The following is a 14,479-nucleotide window of genomic DNA, read 5'->3' on the forward strand; positions in this document are numbered from 1 at the left end:
TAAACCAATCTTTGGATGTTTTCTTTTGATCTGGTTGCATGTTGAAAACTTTTTACTCACAGACGGCTCAGGCTGTAAAGCCACGATGGACCAAAACGCACGAAAGTGGCAGAAGCGAATGCGTGGCTAAAGCAATCCAAACAAACATGAATTATAAGTCCCTTCAGATCACAGGAACAATTCGTTAGCACAGAGTTGGGACCTGCTCTTTGATACACGCCTGCTTCGAGTTATCAGAGAAATGAGGACGAAATTGTTGATAACAACGAAGGCCCAAAATGGCTTTCTCTACTCGTAATCATATCTTGGGTTACACTTTTGTGTCTGGGTCGGCAGGATGTACTGTAATAACGTACTAGTAATTTTTACTAAGGGGCATAACAGCCGCCGTAGGAATCGTCCGGCTCATTTTCGGCAACACCTAAAGCCATCGACTACTTGAGAAATAATGAGTATCCTCATAGATTCAGCTCATTCAAGTATTACGAACAAAACAGAGCCATTTCCGTCTTTCAATGCATTACATGCAGCGGTAAATATTTGAGCTTGATACATGATGAATAGGTGGGGAATGATGTACTGCTATTATCCTGCATTTTTGTGCTCAAGCAAACTGTATTTCAATATAATAGAGTTTACAAACACTAGAGGTCAACCCAACTTCCAAACCCTGAATATGAATAGCTCTGGAAGCATCATTTCTTCCAGCCACATTCTGCCTGCCTGCCAGTCAACAATTGCTGGAGATTTCATCCGAAATTCAGCTAGATCCCCAAGGATAGATTCTCAAGGTGTCCGAATTAGGCTAGCTCAATATCAAAAGCAGCAAATACAAGAAGGCACAGGCTGCCAAATATCCCAAATTTAGAGTTCTGTTAGTTCCAGTGGAAGATGAGATCAATGAATCACCCAAGAACATTATCATAACACTGACAACCGTAAAATTGCACACGAGCCTACAGGCTTGAAAGGTAATGAAGCAATTTACTTCCAGAAACTCTCTTACCGTCAAGAAGGAAGAATAAGAAGCAGATTTCAGATTTATTGAGATTAAAGCTCATAATTGCCAAGGGAAGCATGAACAAGGGTTAAACATTTGGTATTAAAGTTCAAGACCATTGAACAAATTCCGGAAATCAATTGGCACTGAAAGACCAAGAGGAAAAAGGAGGAAATGACACATGAATTCCATCAATTTTGGCATTACAGGACACAACGTTAATGACACTGCAAGGTCTAGTAACAAGGTAAACATAGTTTTACTTGTGCATGCAAAAAGAGTGTGTTTCAACATTCAAGTGAAAAATCATCTCCTCCCATGCCCACGACATCTTCAACAGACAATTAAAATGACAAGTACAGATGGCAATATTAATCAGCTCTCCACTGTTTTCAATTAAGGCTGTCTAGATTCAGACTCCATTTTTTTTAGTATCAGCTGGGGTGGGGAAACAGTGAATATTTCCTTATAGGTTTCTAACATGTAGAAAAGATGAACATACCAAGAATGATTACAATGTTGCAAGTGGTGGACCGGCACTGGTAAAGTAAGGAGCAAGATCAATATCCAGATCTCCAAATTTACTTAGGAACGGGTGCGTCTGAATTCAGCAAGAGAAACTTAGCCATCATGTGTTAATGGAATATAATTTTGAAGAAAAAATTGTAAATACTACCCATACCATGAGTTCATTTGCTGACAGCCTATCTTTTGGATCTTTCTGTATACTGAAAGAAGAGAGCACAGATTCCATACTTGTGTGTTAAAACATTATATGTATGTTATGTCCTATAGGCATATAAAATGAAATACAGTTGATTGTCTCAAATGTAAAACTCATGAACGTGCAAAATTGACACAGCCAACTCAGATGTGATGGAGAGAAGTCAGATTAGAAAGAAGATATGAAATCTTAAGGGCAGGTAATTGTAGACAACTAGGTATAACCTGTAGCATGTTTGATCCCAAAATAATTTCTTTTCTCAGATGTAGTAGTAGTAGTATGTTGGAGTAAAATATGCATTGCATATGACAACAAAGGAACCACGGCTTGCTCCAGAAAGACCAGAGAGTAAGATGCATAGAAGATAATTGACTGTTTCGAACTCATCAACAACCAATTTTGTTAAAGGACGATTGACTGATAAAAAGTGCAATCTTTACCATGCAGAGATAAATGAACAGAATTCTGGAGAAAATAGATCAGAAGGTGCACGAGGGGCAGGGTGGTCAACAATGGTTTCCATCAGCTCGTACACATTAATCCATCCTTCCCCAGGCTGTGGGGGGGAATAAGGGAACTGGCCTGTTGCACACTCAAGCAAAACCAAACCCAGACTCCAGATGTCACTTCTGTAGCCATAGGTGCTCCCAACGATCCTCTCGGGCTACAGCACAAGAATGAATATAAGCAACAAAAACAACAAAAATCCATTAAGAGAAACCAAGAAATTCATCTGGCGATCCTGTTTGACTAAAGAACACATTTGACTACAATCACTTAGAAGCCAAATCCAATGCATGCAGGATAATGAAATAATACTCTTATCTTACCAGATAAGTCTATTTGGTAGCACAGAAGGAAGCTAGTCAGCAATATATGTTTAGCAAAGTGAGACAAGTACTCACAGACATATAATTGTATGTGCCAACAAATGTATTAGCCAGTCCTGATGTGCTTGCTAGTATTGCACTGACACCAAAATCAGTGATCTTGACTTCACCTCTGTGATTTACTAGCAAATTGGAAGGTTTTAAGTCCCTGTGTATAATGTGCTTTTCATGGTGAAGATACCACAAGCCCTTCAGTACCTAAATTGGTGGAAAAGATTGACATTAGAGGTACTAAAGAAAATATCTCATGTTCAGAACACAAGTTATGTGTATATCCTACCTGCTTGCAGATTGCAGCAAGATATGGCTCCGGAATGGTTCTGACTTTCTTTAGAAAGTCTGCCAGAGATCCTCCATCCATATACTCCAAGATTATGGATATAGCACCATTATCATAGAAAGACTGGTAACACACAACAACATAGGGACATTGAGATGACTGGTTGATTTTCAATTCCTGTGCAATGTGCCTGCGAGCAGACTCTTCAATATTCATTTGAATAACCTGAATGTAAAGATACTATTAGAACTCTCTCTCAAACAACAAAACAAGAGAAAGTCAATAAAGTAACGAAAACACAGAGCAATGAGAAAATACATGTTTCATAAGTCAGAGGGTACTGACATGGTAATCAGATACTCATATGCATGGTTTTAGCATGAATGGTGTGCAAGCACACAGGAAAAAAGTGACAAAGCACAAATGTATCCATCATGGTGAGGTTCAAGAACACTGCCATGAGTTTCTAAACAGATTCGCAATTGTAGGCAACTCATGAACTTCTTCTTGATGGTGGCATTTCTTTTTTCTAGAAAAGGAATAAAAGAATTCACAAATTTCAGTCCCAAGTTGTACAGTACCTTTAGGGCAAAAAATTGCCCTGTCCATTTATGTTGGACCAGGCGCACAATGCCACCATTCCCTTTCCCGATGACTTTAACTGCATCAAAATCTGCTAAGCTCAACTGGTTATCTGACGGCCGTATAAGAGATGGCTGGGGAAGAAGAACAAAGAACATCAAAAAAATATTTCAACAGATGCTGCAGTTGCAAGCAGTTAGGTTAAGAATTAAAAAACATATATATACTCTCAACAACACAAGCCAAGAAACATATTAATTAAATAAGGCATACCTAAGATCTTATATGCATAGAAACCAGACATAACAAAAAGTAAAAAAGAAAAAATTCAGCTCAAACATCCACGCCATTTTTCTGTTTCTGTTGAAAAGGAAAGCTTTAAGTTAATAACTATAAAGACGTAAAAGATTATTCTACCCATCATTATTTAGTTTCTAGTTGAGATCCCCAGCATGTTCATAAATGAGTAATGAGTTTTGGATTTCAATGGGCTTTACCCAATTAAATTGGGCCATGGGCAGAGCAACGTAGAGCACATTGCAATTCATCTCAACTAAAGAAAAGCCCCACCTACTCCAAGAATGAAGCTAACTGGAATGGAGCTGCAGGAAAAATGCCTACTCTAAAGAGCAAAATTCTTATTTGCCTAAAAGAAAAGGATTGTACCTCGTTTAGGGTGACACTGCTGACAATGGTGGTTAAAAGCATAATGCATTACGAAAAAAGAGCAAATCTTTAAAAATATATGGAAATGATGTGCCGCTCCACTTGTTATGAACTGGTTTTGAGTTGGACCCGCATAAACTCCATTAAACTACTTGTATTAGCAAAACCTCTTTCCCACACAAATATGCAATTAGCATACGGATGTGTGAGGAATATATTTAAAAATGCAAGAGGTGAAGGTGTCTAGCTAATTTCTTTAGGATATACCACTGTGGGATGGTGGAAGTTATTTTGCAATGATTCGACTAGTTGATCAAATAGGAATCTTATACCCATTTTAGAATCTGGTACCTGAGTAAATGAAAAAGTTACTTTTACTAGTCACCTTCTAACCGAATCTTACTTGTTCTAAAAGGCGTTTGCACACCATGTATATACCATAAAGCATACTCCCTCAGGCCTCAACCTTCATTTAAAATAAATTTAAAAAAATAATGTTTGAACAAATTTTATATTTCTATGTGCATGTAAAGTTTTGAAATAGACATCCCTAAGAAATATAATTTTGTCATTGGAAGGTATCTGCGCTCAACAAAGGGGGGATTAAGTAGCATGTAGACGAAGAAGAAACGTAAACTGGACAAAGGAGAAAATGAGAAGAAATTTTTTCAGAACCAACTCCTGCATCCATGACTACCAATGTTTTCAAATTTACGATAAAAATATCAATAATATTACCGTAACAAACGTACGAGCCGAACAAACAAACCAGCAAGGAAAATATGAGAGCAATTTTTCATTCACCCCAATTTTTTTTTTAAAAAAAAAAAAAGAAAAGAAAGAACGAAAGAAAGGAAAAGGTTAAAAGAGGAAATCAGAGAAAAAGCTTACAGCTTCAACTTGATTCTGAGAAACAACTCTAACCCCATCTCTGTTGACCAAGAGATCACCATCCTTGAAGGTCCCCGATTCAGTCCTACCCAAAACAAACCAACCCTGACATCAGATCAGACAAAGAGCACTAAATTTAATCACATAACCACCACCTGTTTCGGGTGAGTTCACTTTGTACGAATATAAAAAGAAGAGATGAGAGATTGAGGAGGAGGAGGAGAAGGACAAGTACAAGAATTTAGAAAGAGCAACTTCATCAGGAGGAGGGAGGGACAGCTTGAGATTAGGCGCTAAATTCCCCTTCTTCATTCCTTCTCTCTCAGAATCTCTCTCTCTCTCTCTTTTTTATTGTGGTTTTCTTTTTGCCTCCCAAGGCAACAGGATTACTAACCACTTCAGTACTAATGCTGAAGCGGCTGCTAAAAAGTAAAATCCCCCTCCACCAGTCTCCACCTCCAGACACAAAGTAGCACTGCTACCCTGGAAGTAATTAGTAACAGCTGATGCTACTGGCTTATATTGATTTGGGATTCGTTCAAACAAATTTATAGCAGTAAAAATACTTACTAGTATTAGAATTCAACCAACAGACAAAAAAAAAAAAAAAGGAAGGGGGTGGACCTGGGGGGATCAATCATCAATGGGAGGAGTCTCAAGGAATTACTGCTTGTATTCTATGGAAACCGGGGTTAAAACTTTTTACTGCTTGTATTATATGGAAACCGGGGTTGAAACTTTTTTAAGTCAAAGTCTAGTCTTCTTTGTCGTGCTTTATTATGCGATCCAGCGTCGTTCGCAGACTCGTCGTATTTTTATCGGTTGTTGGTCAGCTAGAACGCTTGAAAGTGGGCGTCAAAAACCCAAAATGACCACCAACCCATTTCCATCTTCATTGTTACACCTTTTCCTCCACTTTCGTTTTTGACAATCAAGCGGCGCCCTCTTGCAGACTTTTCCAATTAATCAACCTCTAATTTTACTCGGAGTAGGCTCAACTTTTACTAATCTATTTTGCGTTTCTGACAATGAACTTTTACCTGTTGACTTTGACAAACGAACATAGAGATCCCGCACCTTCCGGTCGTACTTCCTGGTACATCCTTTTTTTTTTTTTTAATCTCTGATGTAGCAGGATAATTTCTCCAGACATAAAATAACAAACTAGGAGGCATGAACCGGGCGGTAAGCCCTGTGATAATTTATCATGGATGCCCATAAAACATATGTAGTGGGTATATATAATTTTGAAAATAAAAAAGGACATTGACTTTATTATTAGATGTAGTAAGTGGGAATAACAAAAGTAACAGCTAGGACAGAAGGAATGTTTGTTGCTTAAAACTCCAAAGGCTAAAGAACTATACAAAGATCTTAGGTTTTAGATACGCAGAAACAAAACAAAGTCCAGTAATTGTCCAGTGAATGAATTGTCTAAGTAACAAACATGTGGTCTACAGTCTACGTATCACTATTCCAAATACTACTGCTGCCTAAGAACTCAGCCCAAGAAGAAAGGCTCTGAGCTGGCAGCATAACAGAGCATCCCAAATCAAATTTTTTAAAAAGAACAGAACCACTAAATACTACTATTAGTATCAACAGCATATAAGCCTCAAAACTAATACCGACGCGCGCTACAAGCTCAAAGAAGTTCACGAGCTGACAAAATTTGCACAAGAAATAAGCATCCAAAAACAACCTCTCTAAACTGGGTAGCAAGCAACAACAGCGTATTTAGTGCACGTCACTTTGTTGATCACATCGGATGAACGCTTAAAATAGCATAGGAGCCTGGTCCGTTCAATTCGAAAAGCCACACGATGGTACAACTTAAAGGTCTGCAAAAAGGCTGAATCGAAATAAAGTGGCAATTCAAGAATCCATGTAGACAATTCAGACCATTAAAATTGCATAAAAGAAAGTTCATTAATGACAAATCCAAATGACCTGGCTACACATAGCCTCATCGTCAGCTCAGGTATCTATGCAAATCTCCAAGTTCAGGTATCTATGCATGACAATAGAGCAACACATAGCCTCATCGTCAGCAGCCTCAAACATGTCAAGCGCGCTAACACCAATTAGCTTCTCAGCTTCGACACCTAATGCAATAACGTTTACACACCCAGTATCATCATGAAAAGTGAGCCAGATCCATGCTCTATAACAAAAATAACATTAACCACCAAAAAAAAAGGAAACCAAGGAATACATAGGTTTTTTAAAAACTAATAACTAATAACAAATCCACGATGCACCTAGGGAAATCATACATTCCCTGACCTCAAGCAAGGTATAGAATTCCAAGGGTGGCAGAAAAATCATATAGCTCATAACAATGAGGACAGGCCATATGCCAAAAGTGAACAATGGCCAAGCAACTTCTACACGACCCTTAATCCATGCAGTTTCCCAATCATGATATCCAAACAAAAGCATTATCAAACAAGAACAAATATAAACAAAGGCAGTACCTGAAAAAATAAAGTATACCAAAGCATCAAGAAATAGCAAAGGCACTAACAAACGCATCATAGGACAGAACATAATAGATGGGAGTAATAGTCGAATCATGAACAGGGGGGTGCAAGACAGCAGGGTTTGCATATGCACACCCCTCAAAAACCAAACGAACCAACTTAGAGACATTATCATTACACCTAAATCAGAAAAGAAAGCGAGAATATATGCATCAAGACGAGACAACGGCGCAATGGAGGAAAATTAACAAAAGAAACATCATTAACCAACTATCAAGGAGGTTTGCCTCAACATCAGGAGAAACAAGCACAATAGATGAGAGATGGATCGACAGGGAGAGATCACGTGGGAGGCAATACCAACACCCGAAGGAGTAGCAGTAGCCATTCCTACCGAACAAAAAAACACAGGTTAAACTGCCAGGGGCCAACAACCAAGGTGACCTTTGGAGAAAAAAAAGGTCATAAACAGACCGTTGCTAAGAAAGGCAGAAAAGACAGCCCAAACCAAAACTCTTTAGTACAATATAAAAGCTTAAAATTGCAAATCAACTAAACAAATCCTAAACTGAAAAACCTTAAATTAAGCAAATCAACAAAGAGCATGAAAAACCTCCGAAGGTGATTCCAAAAGAAGGGAAAAAACACAAAACGAACCTTTGCTATAGATTCCAAAGCCGAATGCACAAGGCTAGGATGAAAACCAGTAAAATAACCTAAATCATAAAAACGCCAAGAACAACATCAACAAAGTACAGTATGTAAGAGAACATATAACAAAGAAAAAGCAAAGGAAAGGAAAAGTCACAGGAGAAAACCTACAGCATTTAATTCACCATAGTTGAAGACATACTTAAGAACAACTAAGGTACCATATATTTCCTTTTTTCAATGAATAGGCAGCAACAAACATACGGAGTTATAAAAAATCAAGCACACCTCATACAAAAGAGAAATGAAAGAGAAAAGAATTCTTTCACATCTTGATAAATACTTCAAATGTATACTAATCCTATGAACAACATTTGCAAAGCAGGCATCTTTAATGGGTTTTAAGTGGCTTTCAAATAGAGCCATGAAAAATCAGTGCTATAAAATTTAAGACCATAATTACTCAAAATTCAAAGGAGCAACAATACCACAAGTTTTGAAGCTTTAACAAAACCAATGACTTTTCATGGCCTTCATAGTCAGTCCCATGGACAGCAAATTCTACTTTTGCAAGACGATTCCAAGATTTGTAATAGCCATGAGAAAATCATATAACACAAAACAAAATCTAAAGCTAATCAAAGATTCCAAGTTAGTTCCTTTACATTTCTTATCATTTTCTTTAAGCTTCACCAATCATTTTCCCATTTCGCAAACAGAACACGAAAATAAAGATCAATCTGCAAATGCCTTATATAGTGCATTTCCTAAAATATTAAAATAATTAAAAAGGACAATTTTTTTCAAGTGAATCACGGTGATATACCTTGACGGAGATTTTTCGGTCGCTCTGGGGTTGCTTGAACTTCTTGACCCTTTTCTTCACTGTCTTCTTCAAAAGCAAAGGCACCGCCATCGCTGCTGATTCTTCTTACGTTTTCCGTCCTTAACCTGCACATTTCACAAACAAATCACAATCAGCTATCCATCTACAAGCGTCTGTAAAGAATAGCGCAGCACGGGAAGAAGAAGAAGAAAAAGAAAGCTGCGGCGGCTGAAGGTTTGAGAGCTTACTGTGGATTGGGTTCTGCGGAGCCGCCCAGATTTGGAATGGAAAAGGTTGTTTGAGACCACATTTAAGAGAAAATGAGAAATTCGGTGGCCTTCACAAGCCAACGAGAAAAGCAAAATCAAAGGAAAAAAGGATACGCAGCAAATACGCAGAGGAAAAACGCACCAGTAAAAGAAACTCGGGGAGACCGAGCTTAAAACGCACGAAGAAGATGAAACCAAGCTCGCAATCAAGCTGGCCAGAGAAGGCGGTGAGAGGAAGGAGCTCAAAAAGGGGAACGGGTTCAAGGGCATAACCAATTTCAGAAAATGGAAATGAAAAAAGCAGATGAGAAAACCCTAGGAAAAAAGGGCACAACCAACCCGTCTTGGAATTCGGACGACATCGGAAGACACAGCCATGATAAATCACACCAATTACCATTCTTGAGGAAGCTCTACAGTTAGCTCTGGACAATGCAGTTGTGAGAGCTGGGAAAGGAAAGGAACTGGTACGGCCATCCATTCCAAAGCAGAAAACCCATGGGCGACCCAATTACCCGAACCATTCCAATGGAGCATTTGGAGAAGCGCAGACTTACACAGCTCACGTGCGCGGCACGTGACGACGACGAAACCTCTTGGTGCATTGTATGTTATGTTGATGAGCATGTTCTTTCACATGCTCATAAATTCCACTTCTTCTGTTGCAACTATGAACTTTAGAAAAAGAAAAAATCTTAAACTCAGTCTATAGCATTATGCAGGAGAACGGAGCAATACATGAGTCTGAGACCATCCATAAATACATATTGACAAGAAAGAGAGTGGGAAAAAAACAAAACAAAACAAAAAGAGATCCAGTTCACATGTACAAGTGATTTGTATAACTGTACGTCATAATCCTATGATGTAGTTTCTAATTGCTGCCACACTATATCAAGGAAATTTCTAGTGCAAAAATTTCAGCTCTCTATGATGTTGAAGGAGAATTTGGATAGCAGCTGCGGTACTCCTGATATTATTGGTCCGTAAGTCTACATAAAAGAACCATCAGATGCATTAGTCCCAACTTATGACTCAGAAATTGTACAAATATGGCTGTAAAACAGGCTACAACATTATCAGGGCTTGATTTGGACGCGGAGTGGCTCACTGAGGAATCCCCAACGGAAACTTGGAATTTCTCAAAATTTTCAAATTCGTGTGTTTTCAAAAGTACGTGGCAGAATTGTTCCTCGTAACTACCTGAACGTATCAATTCCATAAAATTCTACTATGACAATAATGTCTTCAATAAGGAACAATACCTTGTGGTTTTCATGAAGTTGACATAGAGGTACTGCAAGAAGCTTGAGATTCCTCGGTACCGTGAATTTCTGACTCTCAGGCAACTTCACGAGAAAGAGTTTTGTGCACTCCTATAGAGGCAGACGTCAGAGTTTAGGTACTTGGAGCTCAAGAACTTGTACCAGGTAGGTAACAAATCCACAGTCCAATGAAAAATACATCAATTACCTTTGGCCTTTTTATATTAGGTGACAGATAGGGATAAAGTAATGCATCAAAATCAGGCCTCCACCACATACCAAGGCATTCGCCCACCTGAGCACTCAGCTAATTAGTGCACCGAACAAGTATATCTATCAAGTGAATGACAAGCATTCGCATACCTCCCAATCAGGCGCACTACAATCTCCAACAGCAGATAACTTGCTTGATAGTTTGCGCTTTAAGCATTGTATATCTAGAGCATAACAAAATTATACATATAACCCTTGCAAATATGACGATTTTAGGTCAAGCTTTGATCTCCATATATGCATAACTAGAGTTAACAGAATATCCCAGAACAAAGCACATACCTGATTCACCTGTCCTCAAACGACCACCTGGAAGCTTATAGATCGAGTTCCGTGCTTGCAACAGCAATACGTGGGGGTGCTTGAACAATTCAACCTGTAACAGTTACTTTATCTATTCATCAATAAAAGAACTAATTACACAAGTAATCTAGGTCAGGGAAAGTAAATGGCCTCATACTCCATCTCTCGCATTCATAGAAACTACAAATTGCACCATACATATAGGAATCATACACTGATGGAGACACATTAACTATGAACTCTATTATTCCACAGGGGTGCAGACTATCATTTCCTAAACCAGCATTTTGACCTACGGTATTTGCAAAGAAAATTCCAAATCCTCCTAATTGTAGCTCAACCCCTTTTAGTCCTGAGGGATATTCAGATCATAATAAACAGGTCCAACAACAATTTTAATTTCAAGTATATCTATAGAACAAGCTAGGACATCAGGCTTGACAACAGCCAGTTTATTAACTGAAAAAAGGCTCAATCAAGCTGAGGACTGCTACCCCCAATTCATCAATGGGCCTCTAAAACTTGTTTCCTCACACAGTTGTATATAACAAGATATCAACATAGAATGTTACCACATTTTTCCTCAAAATTGAAAGTAAGTAGAAGAAATTGCAGGAAAGCCATAATCTGTTGCTTCTAGTGAACCAAAGAAAAGTTGAAAGATCATTATAATGGCGCTAACCAACTAAGGACACTTAAAAACAGATTGACCCTCAATCTTTCATTGATACTGGGAAGTGAAGATCAGAAACACAAACTTTAGTGCGAAAGACTTGGTGCGGTTCTGATGTTCAGCTATGAATAAAGCCTAATACTTGTCTATTTGGATATGATTTTTTCTGACGAGTGCCTCCATTTAGTTGTTGGTTCACATATATAAACCATTACAGTTAATCGATCTCACAGGGCCAAACACCATGACATCTTGTATAAAAAACAAAGAGATACTCCAATCAATGCTTAAATTTCAGCATAGGTCAACTTTCCACCGGCCATTCAACAGTCAAGCTGATAAATAGGCCACTAGATGGGGTAGGTTTTCTCAGGATAGAACTTGTAACCTCACCAACATAAGCGAAAATGCTTGATAACAGACAGAACTAATTTTGCTGACAGTATCACCTTCTTCTCATTTTGTTCTATTTTCCTTTTTGTTTCTTAAATTCCTTTACCCGCCAACTCCATATCAAATCCTTCCTCAATGCCTCAGATTTTTAACATGATTTTGTCGGAATAAAGTCTATTTTCAGAAAGAGTAATGTTAGTAATATTTGCAAAAATTTTACCAGGCATGACCCTTTATTACATTAAATTTTTTATTATTATTATTACATTAAAATTATTCCTTCATTCTTATTCACAGTTTAAAAAAAACATCCAAACATTAGCCAACGAAATCTCAGATAGTATCTCGAGCTAAATAAGAGTAAAATCTCATCTTCCCGTCGCCCCCCCCCCCCCTCTCCCGGGGACAAAAAAAATATTCACCTCGATCGCTTAACAAAACATCACGAAATACATCAGCTGTAAGTAGAAAATGCAAAAAAAATCATTGGGTAAGTTAAGAAAATGCAAAAATCACAAAATACATCAGCTGTATCGATCACTTAACAAGGTCTATCAAAAATTCGCAAGCAATTGTAAAAGGAGAAGTTAAAAATGCAGAAGTTAAATGGAGTTCTGACCAGCATTACAGCTTGCACACAGGTCCTTAATCCATGAGCATCATAGCTGAATTTCAACAATGGATAGAAATTAAATTAGCACCACAGCTACAGACGATTAAAATTGTTGAAACTAAATTTGCTCTATCTATCATCGTACTTGAATTTCATTCGAAGGATACGATCGGACGTAGTCTCGTCCTTAAACGGAACAGCTTCTTTGGAGCCAAAATAGTAGCAGTTCAGCGGGTAAATGTCCAACACGTTACCGTAATTCTGCACGCTACTACCGTTTTGTACCTGTGGTAAATCAGTCTGATGATCCCTACTCATCTTTCTATAGCTTGTATTATTCAATCTGCAAGCGGTTGGGAGGACAAAAAAAAAGGGAGAAGAAACGACCAGGTAAAGTACCACTACTTAGTAGCCCCAGCTGCATCGGTGAAGGAGATTGGAGGATAGAATATTGTAGACTAATCTTGTCAAAGAGGAGTGGGAAAGGAACGTGGCCATTCCTGAGAGAACCGGAGGCTGAGAGCGGGAAAAAAAATAATAATAATAATACTCGCTAGTAACAGTGACGTTGGGGCCTATCGGCCCAGAAGTTTCCAGAGAAGTGTACTATTTCACTTCGAAAGTGGAGGGGCTGGTGCAGATTTTTTGCAATAAAAAAAATACTGTAATTTTTTTTAATGTCATATATATATAAGATAAAAAAATTATTAAAAATATATTTATGATGTAATTTAAAAAAGTTCTTTCGTAAAAAAGATTGGGCAATAAGGGTCCAAAGCTTATTTCGTTTATCACCGAAAATTCTTTGTGTTTGGATTTATAATTGTTGAACAACGAAAGGCCCATGATTCATTAGGTAAGAGAGGGTGTCCAATGTTCTTTGTTCAATTATTGAATACATGACACATATGTAAAATTTAAATTAATTATTATATATTTAATAATGATAATTTATATATTATCAATGTATATAAAATTAATCCTTAAATCAATACATTCTAGTTTCTTTTTGTTGTATTCCCATGTTTTGTAGAGTCACTATTGCTAATACAATAATACTAGTGGGAATACCCGTGCTATGCACGGTGCTGATATTATTAAAAAAATAAATAAAATGGTGAACAAATAAATGTGAAAAAATTTTACCAATAAAATTAAAATATAATATCTGTTTAACAATAGTTTGAAATATAAGAGAATGTATATATCATTCAAGAACCGTCTTTTTTCGATTATATGAGATTTTTTTTTATCATTGTATGAGAATTGTTAACAAAAAAATACAATAGTTAATATAGAATAGCATCAATAGAATTTAATACAATTGTGTTGTAATCAAATGAAAAATATGCACCAATTGAATTGTTATTAGCACCCATATTTAATGAAGTAATCCCTATATAAATATATTTTGGTACATGTAGTAATTGGTAATCTATAAAATAAAATAAATTGCTAATCGATAAAATTGCTAAGTTGTCTATAAATAGCATCAATAGAATGTAATACAATTGTATTGTATCTATATCTATATGTATTCAGGAAGGGATTTTTAGCAGAAACCCTCTCAATGCCTTCTAAACTTGTCATACTTTTTTCTAGATTTTTGTATTTATTTTAATACATAAAAAAGTAGTGGGTTATAACCCACCTTATCACCAATCAATATTCCCACTATCCCACTATCACCTTATCAC

The 14,479-nt window shown here is 37.3% G+C and overlaps 2 protein-coding genes across 6 annotated transcripts; both read right to left on the bottom strand.

The window, feature by feature from the left end:
* Nucleotides 1-438: 438 nt before the first annotated feature.
* Nucleotides 439-5,558, bottom strand: LOC113774693 (mitogen-activated protein kinase kinase 2). The gene is made up of 9 exons (XM_027319296.1): nt 5,269-5,558; nt 5,034-5,118; nt 3,476-3,610; nt 2,895-3,119; nt 2,630-2,812; nt 2,165-2,388; nt 1,683-1,728; nt 1,503-1,601; nt 439-846 (listed from the first exon to the last, which is right to left on the bottom strand). Exons 1-8 carry the CDS (start codon nt 5,343-5,345, stop codon nt 1,512-1,514), a joined length of 1,065 nt encoding a protein of 354 aa, XP_027175097.1. The 5' UTR covers nt 5,346-5,558; the 3' UTR covers nt 439-846; nt 1,503-1,511.
* A 1,226-nt stretch (nt 5,559-6,784) lies between these two features.
* On the bottom strand, nt 6,785-13,142 carry LOC113775665 (pre-mRNA cleavage factor Im 25 kDa subunit 1). 5 transcript variants are annotated; one of them, XM_027320635.1, is made up of 12 exons: nt 12,928-13,142; nt 12,789-12,834; nt 11,083-11,176; nt 10,891-10,964; nt 10,736-10,822; nt 10,528-10,638; nt 9,405-10,254; nt 9,242-9,254; nt 8,994-9,118; nt 8,174-8,232; nt 6,984-7,906; nt 6,785-6,874 (listed from the first exon to the last, which is right to left on the bottom strand). In XM_027320635.1, exons 1-7 carry the CDS (start codon nt 13,098-13,100, stop codon nt 10,183-10,185), a joined length of 657 nt encoding a protein of 218 aa, XP_027176436.1. In that variant the 5' UTR covers nt 13,101-13,142; the 3' UTR covers nt 6,785-6,874; nt 6,984-7,906; nt 8,174-8,232; nt 8,994-9,118; nt 9,242-9,254; nt 9,405-10,182. The 5 variants fall into 5 exon arrangements, with proteins under 5 accessions (XP_027176436.1, XP_027176437.1, XP_027176438.1 ...); XM_027320636.1 differs by having other exon boundaries at nt 6,984-7,138; nt 7,784-7,906; nt 9,242-10,254; XM_027320637.1 differs by having other exon boundaries at nt 6,984-7,138; nt 9,242-10,254.
* Between the last annotated feature and the right edge of the window lie 1,337 nt (nt 13,143-14,479).

Source organism: Coffea eugenioides, chromosome 6, assembly GCF_003713205.1.
Source record: "Coffea eugenioides isolate CCC68of chromosome 6, Ceug_1.0, whole genome shotgun sequence".
In the NCBI taxonomy this organism is placed as follows: Eukaryota; Viridiplantae; Streptophyta; class Magnoliopsida; order Gentianales; family Rubiaceae; genus Coffea; species Coffea eugenioides.

Coding starts and splice junctions, on each gene's coding strand:
- LOC113774693 (XM_027319296.1), bottom strand. CDS start 5,345: ATGAAGAAGGGGAATTTAGCGCCTAATCTCAAGCTGTCCCTCCCTCCT. Junction 3,611..5,033: donor CTCAGAATCAAGTTGAAGCT/GTAAGCTTTTTC, acceptor CTTCTTCCCCAG/CCATCTCTTATACGGCCGTC. Junction 1,729..2,164: donor TGTTCATTTATCTCTGCATG/GTAAAGATTGCA, acceptor CTCTTCTTTCAG/TATACAGAAAGATCCAAAAG.
- LOC113775665 (XM_027320635.1), bottom strand. CDS start 13,100: ATGAGTAGGGATCATCAGACTGATTTACCACAGGTACAAAACGGTAGT. Junction 10,639..10,735: donor CTAATATAAAAAGGCCAAAG/GTAATTGATGTA, acceptor CTGCCTCTATAG/GAGTGCACAAAACTCTTTCT. Junction 10,255..10,527: donor AACTTCATGAAAACCACAAG/GTATTGTTCCTT, acceptor TCTTTTATGTAG/ACTTACGGACCAATAATATC.